Consider the following 19824-nt stretch of genomic DNA (forward strand, 5'->3'; position numbering starts at 1 on the left):
GCAGGAGGCCGCGAGTTAGGCGCTGACAGGCTAGCCCTCGACGGGGCGCGCCCGCGTGAACGGCCTTGGGGGCCCCAGACAGTGGCCCTGCTTGTGCGAAGACTGCGAAACGCCAGGCGGGCCGCCTGCTGGGGGCTTGGCGGCGGGTTCCAGGCAGCGTCTGTGAGGGAGGCCGCCTCTGTGAGGGAGGCCGCCTCTGTGAGGGAGGCCGCCGTCGTGCTGACGACTGAGTCCACCCCACTCCTGTCCCCCGTCAGAGCTGCTGGCAGGCCCTGCTTTCCCCTTGGTGCATTTAGTGGGTGCCGGGATTCGGGTTGGCAGGGAGGAAGATGTTTGAGACATGGTTTACCTCAGACCAGGGATGCAGCGTTTCACACAGACTGCCATCCTGAAAGGAACAAAATGAATTAAGGCAACTCTATCCGAATCATTTCTTTTTAATCTTCACCTTCAATCCTTTTGCTAATTTTTCATTATCTTTGAGTGTCCCCAGAGGGGGACTGTCTGCTTGTACTGAGGGACGTGGAGGTGGCAGCCCCTCACGTCCCCAAGCACCAAAAGGACAGCTGAAAATGCACTGGCAAACACTGAACGGTTTTAAGTGGGGCACTATCAGGATTTACCATTTTGTAAGGTATAAAGTTTCACAGGCACTTCCATGTATAGTTAAGTTATTGCTAGCTGTCTCCTTGAGAAATGGCTTCCAGAAACACTCCTATTATCCACTGAGACAACTCGCCTGGCATCAGAGACCTAGGGTCCAGGGTCAGAGATGGGTCATGATAAAAGGGCATCCCTTGGGGTGAGGCACCAGAAGTCTGCACAGTGGAATCAATATATTCCAACCACCAGATGTAGAAAACTTTAAGTGCATCATCTAGTCACAACAGTTTTCTTCTTCAGGAATATACTTAACAATGCAGCGTGTATAATTTTATATACATCTTACAATAAAATTATTTTGCACATATTACTGTATGAAGTCAGTAGAAACTATTGTGACAAAAATGTAAATTGGAAGAATTCCAATTCAGATATTAGTGAGTTATTGAGAGGAAGAGAGAAATTAGAGTAGAATAGACAGCCTCCTTGATTTTTTGATAATTGAGGAAGAAAAGTGAACCATATAAACATATCAAAACTTTTCAAAATGTCTTATTGATATGACAAAATATTGGCATCTACAAGGATAATCTAGAATTCATACCTTTACAACAAGAACTTGACAACAAATAGGTTAATGACTTTCAGCAACTTAAAGGTTAGTCACTGCCTGAGAAAACTTGAAGTGCCCTGAAATCACAGAGTTCACATAAGAACCTCATGATGAGTTTCCCCAAATTTAGCAATACTAAAAATTAACATTACTACCAATAACAAATTGTGAAACTGCAATAACTTTTTAAGCTTTAAATAACAAAAAATACATGTTGACTAATTTTGCTTTGAAAAGAATACCACATTATTCATTATCACCAGGGAAAGTGCATTACAAAATTACTGTCAAATGATGAGGCAATACAAAAAATGAAAACTAAAAATATAGGAAAAACATAGCAATGGTTCAGGTAGTTAATTTAAAATATCATTTTACTGAATTTCTAAAATATTTGTGGTATTTGTCATCTTTTTAAAAATCTGTAATTTGTTGTCACTGACTTTCTTATTCTAAGTAAATATTTACTTTGGTCACCGCCCCCCCATCCCTGCTTCCTGCCCTGCCCCGGCCACTCAAAGAATTGGAGAATGGATTGAGAAAAAGCAACGGTGGAAATAGATATCCCAGTTAGAAGGATAATAATTTATAATGTGTCTTACTACTTATAAGTAGAGGTTTTATTTAAACTTATATTTTCATATTTTATTTAACTCCACTTTCACAGTACCTAGAACTACACACACACACATACAAACTGGTTACTTGACCTCATGGTATGTGCTGTCTAGTGAGGGTGCAGATATGCAGACAATTTCAACTCAGTAAGTTAATTGTTAAATCTGGGTGGTGCCACTGAAAGCCTAGCAACTCAGAAAGCTGAAGAGGTAGCATTATCTAATGTTTACCAAATGATTTCCTTGCCAACCTCCTGCCAATAGTCGCCTTTTATTCATTTATTCCTCAAACATTTACGAAACATTTTATGAAGGATACACTAACAAACACACAACACAGATGCTCATAATTATTGTAGGAATGTGTTAAAACAGTGGTCCCCAACATTGTTAGCACCAGGGGCTGGTTTCGTGGAAGACTGGAAGGGTGGGGTATGGTTTTGGGATGAAACTGTTTCACCTTAGATCATCAGGCATTAAATTCTTATAAGGAGCACACGACCTAGATCCCTCGCGTGTGCAGTTTACAATAGGGTTCACACTCCTGTGGGCCGCTGTTGATCTGACAGGTAGCAGAGCTCAGGCAGTAATGCCAGCAATGGGGAGGGGCTGTAAATGCAGATGAAGCTTCAGTCACTCACCTGCCACTCACCTCCTGCTGTGTGGCCTGTTTCCTAACAGGCCAATGACCAGTACCAGTCTGGGGTCTGGGGGAGGGCAGTGGTTAGAAACCCCTGTGTTAAAAGCTGTAATAATGACTTAGTTTCATTCAGCTCAGTTCAGCTCAGCAAAAGAGTTGTGAAGACCTATGTTTATGTACTAGAAACTGAGGATACAAAGACAAACTGAAATACGACGAGAAAGGCTGATACACACTGAGGGTACAAAGAAAAACTGAAATATGATGAGAAAGGCTGATGCAAAATTAGCAAGAAGAGAACGCTAGCTTAATAATAGTGCCTGTATACGAAATAGAAGATAGTATATGTAGTAGAAATGTTTATGTGGAATAAAAGAAGGACTACATGGAAAGGCATAATTCTATTGAATGGTAGGAGGGTGGAGAAGAGACATCACGAAAGGGTTCACAGGGGAGGTAATGCCTGAGCAGGATTTTTAAGGATAAAACATTTACCCACTTAGAAAAGGGTATTCCTTGCAGGTGAAAGAACAAGCCCAGAGATATACAGGAATAGAGCAGCAGCCAATATAAGAAAACATCAGTAATTCAGTACTGCAGAAACACAAAATACAAGAGACTGCCTGGTAGTGACTTGATATTAGGCTAATAAAAGATGAAGTGTCTTTTATCTCCTTTATAAGGATATGGAGAGACACTGAAGGATTTTAGTTTGGGTTTAATAGTATTCTATGACCATTTGGAAAAAAATTACTTAAATGACATGAAATATGGATTGGGAAGCAGAGTAGGCGTCAGGCAAGACAAGAAGAGAGGCAGAGGAGTCAGTTCAGAGGTTTACAGTAATCCAGGCAATGTTTATTGAGAGCCCTAAGTAAAGGTAGATGGTGACCATAAAGAAAGAAAAGTACACATAGCTGAGACAATAAGGAAAACTGCTAACAGTGTAGAGTGTGAGAATGAAAAGTGGAAAATAGTGATGCCAGTTATTGACTTGGGCACCCAGAGGGATATAGGAAAAAAATAAAAAAGATACTGTGATTTGCCTGAGGAGGCACAAAAGAATGGGATCTAGATTGTAGGTGAAGGGAAGGGACAAAAGCAAGAATAGGTGAAGTAGAGATTATCCAATATAAGTGGAAGGGGTCTACTGTGGAAAGCAGTAGGACTTTCAAAGTTTGAGATAGCATTTCTGGGGAATGTTCACCTGAAAACAGGTGAACACTGTTGAGGAGACAGTTAAGGTGAAGATCAGAAATTTATAAAGGCATTTACCTGCGTGGTTGTGAGAGTCATTGGCAAATAAAGGAAGGGATGGTAAATTGAAATAATAATAAACCTGAAGTCCTCACAGAGTGAGACTTCTAGACAGAAGAGGTATATTTTCGAAGAGGTGTATTTTCAGACAGTGGGATAACTGAGTGTGAGAGTTGAGATGGAGTGGTTCTGAGTATAACCACTCAGCATGCCACTGTAGAGATGAATATCAGAAGTGAAGGGAAAATAAAGGTCATTAGACTTGACGAAGAACTGTGAGTCCAGACTACAGTATTAGATAAACCATTCACATTGACATTTAAATCAGTGGCATGTGATAAGAATAAAAACCAGGTACTGAAGTCTGCATTGGTGAGGACGGAGTTAAAGGAGATCTGTGGATGGCAGACGGTAGGTAGAGGGGAAGTTTATAAAGGAGTTTGGCAGGTATATAGGAAGAAACCAGAAAAAAAAGAAAAAAAAAAAAAAAAAACATGGCCTTACATAAGCTAAGGAATTCTCCGTTTCCTAAACTCTTTCTTGAGGCTTAATAACTAATAAAAATTTAATGCATTTTGGCCGGGTGCAGTGGCTCACGCCTGTAATCCCAGCACTTTGGGAGGCCGAGACGGGTGGATCACGAGGTCAGGAGATTGAGACCGTCCTGGCTAACACAGTGAAACCCCGTCTCTACTAAAAGTACAAAAAGATTAGCTGGCCATGTTGGCGGGTGCCTGTAGTCCTAGTTACTCAGGAGGCTGAGGCAGGAGAATGCCATGAACCTGGGAGGCAGAGCTTGCAGTGAGCCAAGATTGCGCCACTGCACTCCAGCCTGGGCAACAGAGTGAGACTCCTTCTCAAAAAAAAAAAAATAATAATAAAATAAAATAATTTAAAAGAAATAAAAAATTTAATGCATTTTCAAGATTATTTAAATGTCCAATATTTTAAGCCAAAGGTATATCTCATATGGAAATATGAGATACTGAGGCAAGGTTTTTCAGAAAAATTTATTGGAATACTGGGAACTTTTCCATAACTCTGTATATCCTACCATTATTAGCTACACATATGAACAGGCCACTCAGGGCATTCAAAATTTCATGAGAGCAATGTGTGCGATCACTTCCTATTTAGTAAGTTACCTTAAATAACTCTTAGTTACAAAATTGAAAAGACTGTTAGATCAAAGACTCTCCTTCACTGTATTACAAACTAGACTTACTTCTTAAATCTTTAGCCTGATCTGATCCTTACTCTGTGAGGCCGTCTCCAAAAGAAAACAAATAGGCTCTTTATTTTTCTGTTTTTAATCTAATATTCCACTTCAAGTCAAACATATGCATGTTTAGCAAAATATAAAGAACATAGTATTTATTTAAATGTGTAACTGAATATGTAAACAAATTTTAAAATTAAAAGCTTGTACAAATTTTTATTAGCGTTTTGTGCTAATAAACAATCATTTTCATAAATATTGCTATTACAAGAAAAATACAATTATGTTATTTAAAGCTCATCACGTCAATTTCCTCATATTTAATAGAAAATACTTCTGACTGGGTGCATACGGCTTTAATCCCAGCAGCACTTTGGGAGGCCGAGGCAGGCGGATTGCTTAAGCTCAGGAGTTCCATTCCAGCCTGGGCAAGATGGCAAAACCACTTATCTACAAATACAGAAAAAAAAAAAGAAAAAACTATCCGGGCATGGTGGTGCACCTGTAGTCCCGGTTATTCAGGGGGTCAAAGTGGAAGGACTTCTTGAGTCCCAGAGATCGAGACTGCAGTGATCGAGAGGTTGAGGCTGCAGTCTGCCCTGAGATTCTGCTTCTGCACTCCAGCCTGGCTGACAGAGTGAGACCTTTTTTCAAAAAAATAAAAAAAATAAAAAAAAAAGAAAGAAAGAAAAAAGAAAATATTTTTACTTAGCCTTCCTATAATTTTATGCTAATTATAAAAAAGAAAATACATGTAATATTTTGCTACATAAACCAAAATGCTCTAAAGTTAATGTAGTTGGATATAATATCAAATTCATTAAAAATTTTAAATTATGCTTTTGAAATGACTATTTGGGGCAAATATTTTCCAATAATTCTCTTTCTACAGATGACCTACAGACAATGAACAGCAGGGGGCACAAAAATCAAAAGTTTTTCACTACAGAGTAAAACAATAAAACCTTATGTAGTGGAAAGCAGACACATTTCAGAAGCAGACAGACTGATTCTAGCTGGCTTCCTCACATATAAGCTAAGTGACCTTTAATTATTGAATCTGTCTTAGCCTCTTCAATGGCAGAATCATAACTGTGACAGATTAAATGTTAACATACATAAGGTGGCTACATAAACACTAGGGCTTTTGTCTTCGTTGCTTATTACATATGTATGTATGAGCATACCACAAACATACATACACTGAATAAATGAAAACTTAGATTTTATAGCAATTTATGCAGATCATAAACAGGGAAATGGCTGTAGAGGTTTATCATACATATGAGTGCAAGTATAGCCATATCAAAACTAAACAAAAGCTAAACAAAAGGTGTACCAATATCTCACAAATCACCACTAAGGAACTTACTCATGTAACCAAATACCACCTGTACCCCAATAACTTATGGGAAAAAATAAAATAAAATAAATCACAGCATTTTTCTGTATGTGAAAATATGAATGCCAAAGTGGATATAAACGTGATATTTTCCACATGGTGTAGTACAGTGTTTCTTCTTCTCCAGGTGTGATCCAGGAAAAATCTCCAATAGAATCATGAGAGAGTGATTGTTTTGAATGCAGATTCCTGTCCTACTCAGCATCTACTTTTTCAGATCTGTGGGAGTAGCTGTTCAATTTCCTTTGGTAAAACAGAAACAAGAATGCTGTACTTGCTTCCTAGGTTCTTGTAAATACTTAAACAGCATGTACTGTGATGTTAGCACTCTACTTGGCACATGTCAAGGTTCCTTTTTTTCTTCTAAAATAACATATATGTACTCACAAATGACTTATTCAAGAATACCTGGTCATGGTGCCATTTTTTTCTCTTCTTTTCTAAGAAGAACTAAGGCAATTTTTGCTACTTTGAACAGCAAGGGATAAACACATCATTCCTTTTCTGATTCATGGCTATGGTGTATTCTTTCAAATAACCTCTTCCCAGTTATTTTCTATGTTCCCTAGGCACCGGAAGACATGCTGTACTTAAAAAAACAAAACAAAACAAAATAACAAAAGACAACAGCTTTTACACTGTTGATGGGACTGTAAACTAGTTCAACTATTGTGGAAGTCAGTGTGGTGATTCCTCAGGGATCTAGAACTAGAAATACCATTTGACCCAGCCATCCCATTACTGGGTATATACCCAAAGGACTATAAATCATGCTGCTATAAAGACACATGCACACGTATGTTTACTGCAGCACTATTCACAATAGCAAAGACTTGGAGCCAATCCAAATGTCCAACAATGATAGACTGGATGAAGAAAATGTGGCACATACACACCATGGAATACTACGCAGCCATAAAAAATGATGAGTTCATGTCCTTTGTAGGGACATGGATGAAACTGGAAACCATCATTCTCAGTAAACTATCACAGGGACAAAAAACCAAACACTGCATGTTCTCACTCATAGGTGAGAATTGAACAATGAGAACACATGGACACAGGAAGGGGAACATCACACTCCGGGGACTGTTGTGGGGTAGGGGGAGGGGGGAGGGACAGCATTAGGAGATATACCTAATGCTAAATGACGAGTTAATGGGTGCAGCACACCAACATGGCACATGGATACATATGTAACAAACCTGCACATTGTGCACATGTACCCTAAAACTTAAAGTATAATAATAATTTAAAAAATTTTACATGCAAAAAAAGTCTCATAAATTTGAATTTAATTAATTAAAAATTTTAGGTAACTCACCTAGGACTAAGCTTAAATATATATTCTCTGACTTTAAAGCTTAAGGTTTTATCAATGACAGTCATTGGTTTGGATTTTAATAAACTTATTTTAAAACTTTTCAAGAGTCAAAATGAAAATTAACAAATATTGATGTAATCATCATATACTACTCATCTATTCATCAAGAGAAAACTTACTTTCCAACAATCTAGTTCAAAAATAAAGTAAAAATAATTTCTCTCTCGTCACCCAGAGATAACCACTCTTAATATTTTTGGTTTATTTTCCTTAGTTTTTTCAGTATGTACACATAAAATACATTTTCTAAAATGTGGATCATATTCTATGTATCAATTTGTGAGCCATTTCCAATTCAATAGATGAAATTTTTCATCATATTCTTGATTGCCTGCTATTTCACTGTATAGGTGTGCCATAATTTATTTCACCAATCCCATGTTATTGGATTATTGGACTATATCTTTACTCTTTATTATAAACAGAAAATTGGCAATACCTTTAGGATAAATTCTTAGAAAGAGAATTACTAGATAAAAGAATATGTGGTGTGTGTGTGTTTCCAATGTCCTCAGCATTACAGGGGTATTATTGCACTTTCTACTTCTTTGTTAATATGGTAAGTGAAAAATAGTATCTCTTTGTTTTAACTTACATTCTTCAAATATTAGAAAATTGGGAGCTGGGTGTGGTGACTCACACCTGTAATCCCAGCACTTTCGGGGGACGAGGTGGGCATATCGCTTGAGCTTAGGAGTTCCAGACCAGCCTAGGCAACATAGCGAAACCCCATCTCTACACAAAATACAAAAAAAAAAAAAAAAAAAAAATAGCCCGGCATAGTGGTGCACGCTGTGATCCCAGCTGCTTGGAAGGCTGAGGTGGGAGGATGGCTTGAACCAGGGGAGTGGAAGCTGCAGTGAGCCGAGATCACACCACTGCACTCCAGCCTGGGTGACAGAATGAGACCCTGTCTAAAAAAACAGAAAAATCAAAAAACAGTTTATGACCTATTGTAGTTATTTTGTGAATTGCTTTTTCATACTGTTAGTCCCTTCCGATATTACAGTTTTTCTACTATTTTGAAAAAAGCTTCACCAGTTTGTCTTTTGGCTTTGCTTATGGCTTTTTATCATACAGAAGTATTTTGGGGATTTTTTTGTTGTGGTTTCATTGTATCAATCCTTTCCTATATAATTTCTTCTTTTAGGTTCTACTTAGAACGTTTTTTTCTTAACCCAAGGTTATACAAATACTTACCTATACATTCTGGTACAAAATATAAAGTACATATTCAAGTGTATATAAGAATTTAAAATCGCAATTCATTCAACCATTTATTCATTCCTGCATATTCATTCATGTATATTGAGCACATGTACACCAAGAACTGTTCTAAGTGGTAATAAAGCTGTGAACAAGACTACCAGGGTTCTTGCTCTCATAAAGTTACTATTCCAGAAGGAATATGACATAGCATATAATTTAATGTGAGCTTTCCAGTCAATGAGGGAAAGAATGGATTATTCAATATACAATGCTGTTACAACTAGTTATTTTTTAGGAAAAGAAGTAAGATTATTTTATACCTAACATCAAGTGTATTACAAATGGATTTAAAAACTATATTTTAAAAATAAAACCATTTGAAAACAGTACAAAAAACGTAAATGAATATTATATAAAAAAAAGGTACATTCCTAAACATGAAAACTTTACAGCAAGATTTCAAGGCAACTCTGGAAGTGACATTATTTTTAATGGAATAAAACAAGGTAATTTTTGAGCAATAATCTTTATTAGTGTATTTTTAAAGGTACATATAATCCTGAGCTACAGCATTTATACATTTGTCATTTACTCTTTGAAGTGTACATGTATTTTGCTTCAAATTCTGTGATGAGTACGTTTTTATACTAATCAGTAACATAAATAATTTAAAATATTAGTCTTATCTCTGGAATCACCAATCAATTTACTCAGATGATCTCACTGTCTAATTCTACTACATTTAAAGACTGTAGAACATTTGTGATTAAGCAATTTCTTTTTCAAAACTGCAAAGATGGGCAGTGCAAGAGCTGATTCCATAAATTTCAATGAATTCTTAGAAAACTATGTTGTTCTTTATCTCTGATCTATTTTCTTGAATAATTTGGGTAATTATCTGATCAGTTACCTTTGAGAAGAATAGTAAAAGTACCTCTAATCTCAACATTTTAGCTACTGTAAAATGTCATAAGCTTCCTTCAAATATAAGTAGTACATAATTACCTCAATAAGAAAAATTTACCATGATCTAAGGAAAAGGGGCACAACCCAATGTAAATATATCTTTGAATAAATGGTTAAGTATTATAAAACATGTGAAATACTTCCTCCAGCCTCTATAAAGGAATGCATAGAGCTGATAAACATTAAATTCCATAAATCCAGACCAGATCTTTTATAAATGGTAAATAAAAAGACAAAAATGAAAGACAAAAGTCCTGTGATCTTTGAGAAAAGACATTTACCCAACATCTCCAACTGTGGACAAATAAATATTCATTCTTGTATTTTAAATTACTACCAAAATATTTTATCTTTCTACAAACAACAAAAAACAAGCATACAGTATCTAGAAATTTTTTTTTCCTCTGACAAGAATGTCAAGTCTTTGAAGGTGCACTAAATTTTTTTTTTTTTCCTGAATAAGGTCACTATAATCTTAGGTTAAAGTTACAGTAAGCAGTTCAAGCAAAATGCATATTGCTTAGGTTTTAAGCAAGCAATTTTGATACTGTTTAATTAAAATGTAAATATAAATGTGAAACTATTGTAGAAATATTTATAAACACTTAGGAATACTCACGTATCAGCAAGTAATGAAATAACTTATTTAAAAATAATAAAAGGGTGAGAGTAAATGTAATGTTTGGTAACAAATCCAAAAATATCTATAAGAGATGTAAAAGAACACGAAAAGGCTTTATTATTCAAAATTTGAAAACCTAGCAGCAAAACAATTTGCATATAATATAGTGCAATGAGTATTTGTTCATAAAAGACTCCCAAAGTCTTGAAACGATTATACATAAACCAGAATGGAATCCATTAGGATAAATAATTTAAAGATGTCCAGAGTAGCTTACCAAGAACTGCTAGACACTCTCACCTGCATTACTGAATCATAAACAAGCTTATGCAAAACTGTGTTCTGGATAACTGACTCTTATGGCTCCCCAATAACAAGCTCGGATAAGGCAGATCAATCCTAGGAGATAAGCAATTGCCCAAGAAACATAGGTTGTTCGAAATCGCCTTGCAAAATCTTGGGTGCCAACCTAAAGTAAAAAGCAATATAAAAACAAAATATTAGAAACTTTAAGAAAATATCTGCTTAGAGAACTTTTATCAGCTTACATGTGATTGTTATGAAATATACCCCCAGACTGAATACACAAAGTCCTTATAAGAGTAGGTGTATCTGTTGACTGCAACTGATAGACCATACTGCTACTTGTAGTAACTATGAATGTTATGAAGTAAACAAAAAAGCACACTAAACTATATTATCTCTACAAGGAATTTAATCTATGTAACTTCTTACTATCATGGGACACAATAGGACATTGCTAATAAGAGACTAGTTGTACTGACAAAGGAGCATGGAAATGGCAGCAAAAGAGATTATCTTCCTCTTCTGGCATAATCCCCATGCTAACTGCTTAGCTCCAGTCTCCTCTAAAAACAAGCCATCCTCATATTGTAATAAATCTCTGCTTGATTTGGATAAAGAGAAGAGTGGTTTTTTTAGATCTCTGTAGCTGAATGAATGTTGCTTTGAATAATAAGATACCCCATAGCTATACAAAATTAGTTCTGGCACTGAATTTTTAAAAAATGGGCTTTTGCTAAATAGATGATAAAATCCCCAACAGTAAGGACTTTTGGAGGTACAAAGACACCATTTCACTTGGATGGGCGAGTTCAATCAAAAAGAGGTCCATGGATGGGGTTTCTGATTGCTCATAATCATTCAGAAGCTTCTAGTGCTGGCATGCCAAGGATGCAGCATCTTCATGGATCCCTGAAGGTTGTCCCAGGCCTCATTATTGACTACTGATAAAGTTGAGAGGACAGAATTCTAACATCAAAGTGTAACACTCACAGTTAACCCAACTCCAATGAAAATACATATCATTCCAATGGTAATGTATGCACAGCAGCGTCTTCGTGGAAGTGCACTACCCACTGAGGAGCTGCAAATTCATGAAAGCAAAAGAGAACATTAAGTATGTACATAAAAATTCTCTATTTCATTTTTGTGAGTTCTTATCTATGGCTTTAGTAATATATACTTTTTATTCATTGCTTCAACTTTATAGACAAGAACATGCATTAAACATGTCATTTTTAATGGGTGACAAAATCGTTCAGGGTGAATTTGTCATATTATTGTGGCTTTAAACAAAGTTCAAGCCTTGGTCATTGATAATATCCACAGAAATCCACTGTAGTACCTACTAATCTCCCAAGATAAAAGTTTATTTCCAAAGAATCTACTTCAGAATGGAAGAAGCTATCTTACAAATAGCATTTGATTTTTTTACACTTAAAACAGTATGTGTTCATGTAAAAAATTTAGAAAGTAGAATAAAAAGGAAAGAAACAATGAAGAAAAAGGAAAAGAAAAAATTACCTATAATCTCAATATCATAAAACAGTCACTCAGTATTTTTGAATACTTTCCTCTAGCCAATTTTGTACCTTACCAATACATAGCATGAACTTTTTCCCATAATATTATCAAACTAAAATTCTGATGGATGAATATAACGTAATTAACCAATTTTCTACTATTGTACATTAAAGTATGTTCATTATTATACATAATGCCAACAAAGTATCATTTAAAAGCATTATGCTTATTTTTAATCATTCTTAAGATTTTTAAATTTAGAATTAGGATTACAAATTAAAGGGATAAACTTTTTGAATTGTTTTTAACACATACTGCTAAAAACCCCCTACTGTGCTACTCAATTGAAATTCCAAATCTAATAGTATTAACCCCCTCCGTTTCTAATTGTGGTAATTTTCAAAATGATGTAAGTTATAGCAGAGATCTGTAGCCAAATTAGCACTTTCTTCTCTGTCTTAACATACATATATTTATTACTATATACCATATGCAAGGCATCATGTTAGTGAATGACACAGAAGTATGATTCATCTTTGTGTGGCCAGTGTCAAGATTATGCCTAACACATGATAACCTCTCAAAGAATGTCTGATGAATAAGTAAAATACAGAAATTCATCACTTACTAGGCATGATTTAGAAACATGTGATTCCAAATAGGTTAATTTTGCATACAAAATTATTTCCTTTAATTTCCAAATCTTTTTGAAAAATTGATGAAATTTGTTGCAAATATACATCGTAAATTTTCCTGGGTACTTGAGCCCAAACACAAACATCTGGATGACCTGGGGACCACCATTAATTACTATATTGTACAGCTTGCTATCTAGAGTTACTAGGGCATGTAGGATTCATTGCTTTTACGTAACATTTAGCCCTAGTCTATTTTTGGTTTTAATTTCTATGCATCCACTGGTGGTTTTTCCTGCCTTATACATCACAGCTGGTTGTTGCTTCTTATCACTGCCTATGCATCTGCCTTTGGCAGTTTGTAATATACCATTCATTAGAAGCCAACTAAGCTTATTCGAATTATGTATTGAATAAGTCAAAAGTTTCTAAGTGAATATTAGAGCAGCTTTTCTGTGAGCCAAGAGAATACACTTTAGTACATTAATTTCAGTGCATGAATTCTGCTTAGAAAACCTGTGCTCTCTTTTCATCACTCAAATTAAATAGTCACTACATCTGAGAAATCTTCTCAGAAAAAAATAACCTACTGCTACTCCACAACTCAAGTGCCATCTCCTCACAGGATAAGGCAATGACCAACAAGCACTTACTAATGATAAAATCTCTTACACATTTAGTACATATGTGGTATCTACATGCAATATATATTACTGGTACAAAAACAGACACACAGATCAATTGAACAGAATAGAAAACCCAGAAATAAGGCCACACACTTACAAACGTACAACTATCTGATCTTCAACAAACCTGACAAAAACAAGCAATGGGGAAAGGATTCCCTATTCAATCAATTGTGCTGGAATAACTGGCTAGCCATATGCAGAACATTGAAACTGGACTCCTTCCTCATACCAAATTTAAAAATTAACTCAAGATGGATTAAAGACTTAAGTGTAAACTCTAAAACTGTAACAACCCTGGAAGACAACCTAGGTAATGCCATTCTGAACGTAGGAACAGGCAAAGATTTCATGATGATGACACCAAAAGAAACTGCAACAAAAGCAAAAATAGACAAATGATATCTAATTAAACTGAAGAGCTTTTGCACATCAAAGGAAACTATCAACAGGGTGAACAGACAACCTACAGAATGGGAGAAAAATTTTGCAAACTATGCATCTGACAAAGGTCTGATATCCAGCATCTATGAGAACTTAAACAAGAAAAAAAAAAAACCCAGCGCATTAAAAAGTGGGCAAAGGACATGAACAGACACTTTTCAAAAGGAGATATACATGCAGCCAACAATTCTATGAAAAGAAGCTAAAAATCACTGATCATTAGAGAAATGCAAATAAAAACCACAATGAGATACCATCTCCCACCAGTCAGAATTAATACTATTAAAAAGTCAAAAAATAACAGATGCTGGTGAGGTTGTAGAGAGAAAGGAACATAACATTCAGAAATTCAGAATACAGAAGTTTAAAAATAAGTTTATTTTTCTAGCAGATAAAACTTAAAGGTAAATGTACAGCCTAGGGTTGGTAGTCAGCTCTACTCCCTGATTCACTGGTATTGCCAAACTCTACACAGGTAACAACATTCCCGCCAGTTGGCTTTTCCACTCAATTCAAAGAGGAGAGAGAAAATGAAGACAGGCAATTTTGTCTTTAAGGAGAGTATCAGAAAACTGTACTCATCACTTTTGTTCAAATTCCATTGGTCCTTACTTAAACATGGCCACACTATCTGCAAGACAGGCTAGGAAATCCATCTCTAGCTGGGTGGCTAGTCAAATTCAGAGGTCTACTAATAAAAGGAAGGAGAAAACAGTAGTCTGTTATTTTAATTGATATTAACATTACATTTTAATGTTGGCTAGTGTTTGCCTGGTATGTCTTTTCCTTTGGTTAGTGATTCATGGTTGTATCTTTTTCTATCCTTATACGATCATTCTATGTTCTAATATTCATGTGTTCCTTCTTCAAATTGTATATAGCCGTTCTTACATCTAGTCTTACCATTTCTGTTAAGTTTTACTAGCAAGATTAGTCTAATGATATACATGGACTATTTCTGACATCTTATTTTGGCTTTCTACTATTCCTGTATTTTCTGCTTTTCTACCTTTACTTCCAGACTTCTTTTATATTGACCATGACTCTTTTATTTCATTTTCCTCTTATTGTTCTGAAAGTTTTACAATTTATTTCATTCATATGGCAGTTGCAATTAAAATTTTAACTTATATACCTTTTAAAAACTAAAGTCAATTATTAAATCCATCTTCCTGATAAATACAAAGATTTTAGAAAGTTTTAACACCAAACATTCCACTAGCATCTTAATGCTATTGTTTTCCAATATTTGAGTTTTATTGTATTTTTGTTTCTCAAAATTTATTAGCATTAATATAATTGGTACTGTCATTTTTGCTATTTTATACAGTCAATGTTTCTGGTGAATTGTTACAATTTCTTGGTTTACCTTTCCTTCCTGCATTGCAGAAATTTCTTCTGGAATATTTGTTCATATTCCCTAGTTCATCATTTAGCAGTTTTTTTTTTTAGTAAGGGTACCAGGATGGTAGATACCCTGGGTTTTGTTTGTTTGTAAGTTTGTTGGTTTTGCTTTTGAAAATATACTTATTTTACCTTCATTATTCTTTGATGGTTTAGATACATGTATAATACCAGTTTGACAATTAATTTCTCTTAGTATTTTTGATGTGTTTTAAAACTTGTTTTCTGGCTTCTATTTTTGCTGTTGAGACATTTGCTGACAGAACTGTTATCTTTTTCTTATTGAAAATACGCCTTTTGTCTCTCTGCTTTTAATTACCTTCTATTTCTCTTAGGTTTTCTACAATTTCACTGTAACACATTTACTTATCCTGCTTGGATTTCATTGTTCTTTTTGAATATAAAAATTCGTATCTTTCATAGATCTGAAAATTCTTTGAGATTATCTCCTAAAATGGCATATCCCATTCTTTATTTGTTCCTTCCAGATCAGATATATAATAGGCATCTTAATAATATACTTTCTCTTAATCTTACATTCATCTTTGTCTCTCTATGCTAGATTCTGGGTAATTCACTTACCTCTATCTTCCAATTCACAACTTTAGTCTTCACCTTTAGCTGATCTGTTCTTTAAACCATATGTGCATTTTAATTTCTGTAATAATTTCTAGAAGTTCTATTGTTTCTTTTTATATCTATCTGGTTATTTTTTGCAAATTTCTATTTGAGACAATTATAGATTCACAAGCAGTTGTAATAAATAACACAGAAAAATACCATGTACCCTTTGCCCTATTTCCCCCATAGTAAATCTTGCAAATTATAATACAATATTATAAACAGGATATTAACATTCATATAATCCACCAATATTCAGATTTCTCAGGTATATGAGTATGGATTTGTCTTTAATTTTATGCAATTTTATCATGTTTAGGTTCATGTATCTATTGCCACAGCTAAAATAGAGAACAGCCTATCACTGTAAGGATCCTTTTATAACTACACCCTCCTTTCTGCCCATCCTGCACCCTGTGCCTGCCACACCACCATTAATCTGTTCTCTATTTCTACAATTTTGTCATTTGAAAAATGTTACATAAATGAAATCTTACTGCAGGTAACCTTGTATGGCTAGTTTTTTTTTTTTTACTCAGCATAAATTCAATTCATCCAAGCTGTTGCACGTGTCAAATTTGCTACAAACACTCATATATACATTTTTGTGAGTACCTGGTAATTTTTAAATAGTCTTATATGTTTTCTCTTATTTTTATTTTAAAACATCCTAGGCATAGTTTTAACATACTCCACATTTAATAATTATAAATCTGAAGTTTTTAGAAGTCTAATTATGCTGTTTGTTGCCAATGTTGATTATGCTTCTGGAATCTTGTTTCTCCTATGACTAGTAACTTTTGTTGAAAACTTATTTTGGCAGATCTCAATATAAAAAAATTTTAGCATGCATAGTTGGGGGTGCTTTCCTACACACAGAACTTTCATTTGCTTTTCTCAGGCTCCCTAGACTGATACTAACCCTAAACTTTAAGTCAGTTTCTGGAACTAGGTTTTCCTAGATCACATAAGTGATATAAAAATGTAAACCTAAATTCACTCTTCTTATAAATTTTTTCCTTTGCAATCTTCCTTTTCTGGTTGATTTCTTTTTCCTGACTCACTCTTTTCCAGGGGAAGAGTACTTTAAGCACTTTATTGGGAGGAGGCAGTATTCCAACCCCTCTACCTTGTGTGAGGCCAACGCCTTCTCTTTCATTCTTCCAAGGCTCTAGATCCCTAGTATTGGCATATACCTTCAGGATAGTCCTGGTTGTCACTTCATCTTCATTTTTGGTCCCTGGGGATTTTCTTAACTGTCATATGAGCTGAGCTATGCATTTAAAAGAATGATTTTTACAGTTAATTGGTTTTTTATATTACTGCATGTGAAAGTCAAGGGCATACACAAAAATGTGGACAGTGAATCTCCAAGCTGAAAGGACCATTTAATGCTCTCAAACATCTAACTATTCGCTCTTCAAATTATTAATCTTTCGCTTCATAAAAACACCTTATGAAACACTAGGATTATGAAGAACACCGGGAAAATGCTAGTGTAGCTAGTGCTATAGGAATTTATAAGGGGAAAAGGTGGCAAACAATGTTCTTTACATTACAATATTCAGACAAGGCAGCCAGGGATGGCTTTATCACACAAGACTTAAGGATAGGTTAAAATGTGAATAGATGGGGGAGTAAGTCATTTCAGCTGATTACATTAGAATTGTTCAGGTGTGAAAAGAAAATTTGTTCAAGGAATAAGCAGCAGAATAACCTTTCTGCCACAGAATGTTTCTACAGATGAATAGTAGAAGCAAGGGATGTTTCAGCTAATTTTTTAGGTTAAATAGGTGTTTTCTAGGTAGACAAGGGTGAGGAAAGGAGTAGCCAGGCCATTCTAGGTCTAGCAGGATAAGACTCAGGAACAGAAGAAAGAAACTGCATAGTATGTTTGTGGAAGTAGAAGTGCAATTTGTTGGGGCTAGGAAATAACTAGGTTGTGTGTGTAGAGATAGAAGAAAACAAAGATATCACTAGAAAAGTTAGGCAAAGACTAAAAGAAGTTTGGAGTTTGATTCTGGATTTTAGGCAATGGGCTGATAGTAAACCATATGGTACGTTTATGCCAATAAGTAAAAGAAGTCCTCAGAATAATTTATATGAAACTAAATATAGAAACCTAAAATAACAATGGAAATTGTACCTCTTCGGGTTGTGCAGCATACAACTTGCACAACTGTATGCCATGGCTAAGAAATTGGGAGCCACTGAAAGATTTGATGCCAGAGAATCTAAAATGATGTATGCATTTAGGAACTACTACTCTAGTAAATGAATAGATAATTGCAGTATTGGAGGTCAAGAGATAAATTAGAAAACCAGGCCGGGCGCGGTGGCTCACTCTTGTAATCCCTTTGGGGAGGGATCTTACTTTGGGAGGCCGAGGCGGGCAGATCACGAGGTCAGGAGATCGAGACCACGGTGAAACCCCGTCTCTACTAAAAATACAAAAAATTAGCCGGGCGTGGTGGCGGGCGCTTGTAGTCCCAGCTACTCGGAGGCTGATGCAGGAGGATGGCGTGAACCCAGGAGGCAGAGCTTGCAGTGAGCCGAGATTGCGCCACTGCACTCCAGCCTGGGCGACAGAGCGAGACTCCGTCTCAAAAAAAAAAAAAAAGAAAACCAATGCAATAGTCCTGGTGAGAGATGCTGAATACATGAACTGAACTAGAAATCATGAGAATAAGAGGACAGAATTAAAACGTCAAGGGACATAATTGATAGGATATTACCTATCAATTATGGAGAATGATGAAAAATACACTAATATTTCTTGGTTGGTCAGTTGGACAGACAGGATAACATTCATTAAAATAATATATTCTTTTTCTAGAAATAACGTAGGGGGTGTGAAAAAGAAAAACAATATATTTATCAATACACATGGGAGATTGGTTTGCAGAGTAAGGTGGGAATGTTGGGTCAGGTTGTGCTTGAAATGACCATGAGATATCAAGTTGAAATAACTCTAGGCTAGATAGTGAATAGAGATAGTATATTTACATCTGAAGCTCCAAAGAAATATCTGGGGTCATTTAATGGCATCTAAATGAGACAGGAACATAAGAGAAAACCCAGATAAAGTGCGGTCAAGTTCCAACTTCGGAAAATAGCAAAATTTAACAGCTTGGAAGAGAAAATAAAGCCAACGAAGAAGAGTTGTGAGAAGTAGGAGAAACTCAGGAGAAAGCAGTATCTGGAAACCAAGAAAACAAACTTTAAGGAAAAGAAACCATTGTATTAGTCAGGGTTCTCCAGAAAGCCAGAACCAATAGGAGATAGATGATAGATGATAGATAGATGATAGATAGATAGATAGATAGATAGATAGATAGATAGATAGATAGATAAGCTAGATAAAAGGCAATTTATTAAGGAAATTGGCTACTGTGATTATTGAGGCTGAGAAATCTTGCAACAGGGGATCTGTAAGATGGAGACCCTGGACTTTTGGTAGTGTGGCTCAGTCTAAGTCCAAAAGCCTCAGAATCAGGGAAGCCAATGGTGTAATTCTCAGTCTGAGGAGGAAGGTCTGAGGAGCTGAGGGACCACTGGTGTACGTCCCAGAGTCCAAAGGCCAGAGAGCCTGGAGTTCTGATGTTCAAGGGCAGGAAAAGAGTGTCCAAGTTCCAGAAGAGTGAAAATCGCCTTTCCACTGCTTTTTTTTTTTTT

General features: G+C 35.6%; 1 protein-coding gene across 2 annotated transcripts in view; it reads right to left on the reverse strand.

Moving 5' to 3' along the window:
* Positions 1-8517: 8517 nt before the first annotated feature.
* PIP4P2 (phosphatidylinositol-4,5-bisphosphate 4-phosphatase 2) overlaps positions 8518-19824 on the reverse strand; it is a 48112-nt gene continuing 36805 nt past the window's right edge. The window contains exons 6-8 of one of the 2 annotated variants that reach the window (XM_058444444.1): positions 11829-11919; positions 10833-11001; positions 8518-8649 (exon numbers count right to left, since the gene is read on the reverse strand). In XM_058444444.1, the coding sequence (XP_058300427.1) occupies positions 10858-11001; positions 11829-11919 (235 nt within the window). In that variant the 3' untranslated portion in view covers positions 8518-8649; positions 10833-10857. Of the gene's footprint in view, positions 8650-8695; positions 11002-11828; positions 11920-19824 lie in introns of those variants that run through there. The other variant, XM_032760021.2, reaches the window with a different exon arrangement.

The sequence above is a fragment of the Hylobates moloch genome, unplaced genomic scaffold, assembly GCF_009828535.3.
Source record: "Hylobates moloch isolate HMO894 unplaced genomic scaffold, HMol_V3 SCAFFOLD_9, whole genome shotgun sequence".
Lineage (NCBI taxonomy): Eukaryota > Metazoa > Chordata > Mammalia > Primates > Hylobatidae > Hylobates > Hylobates moloch.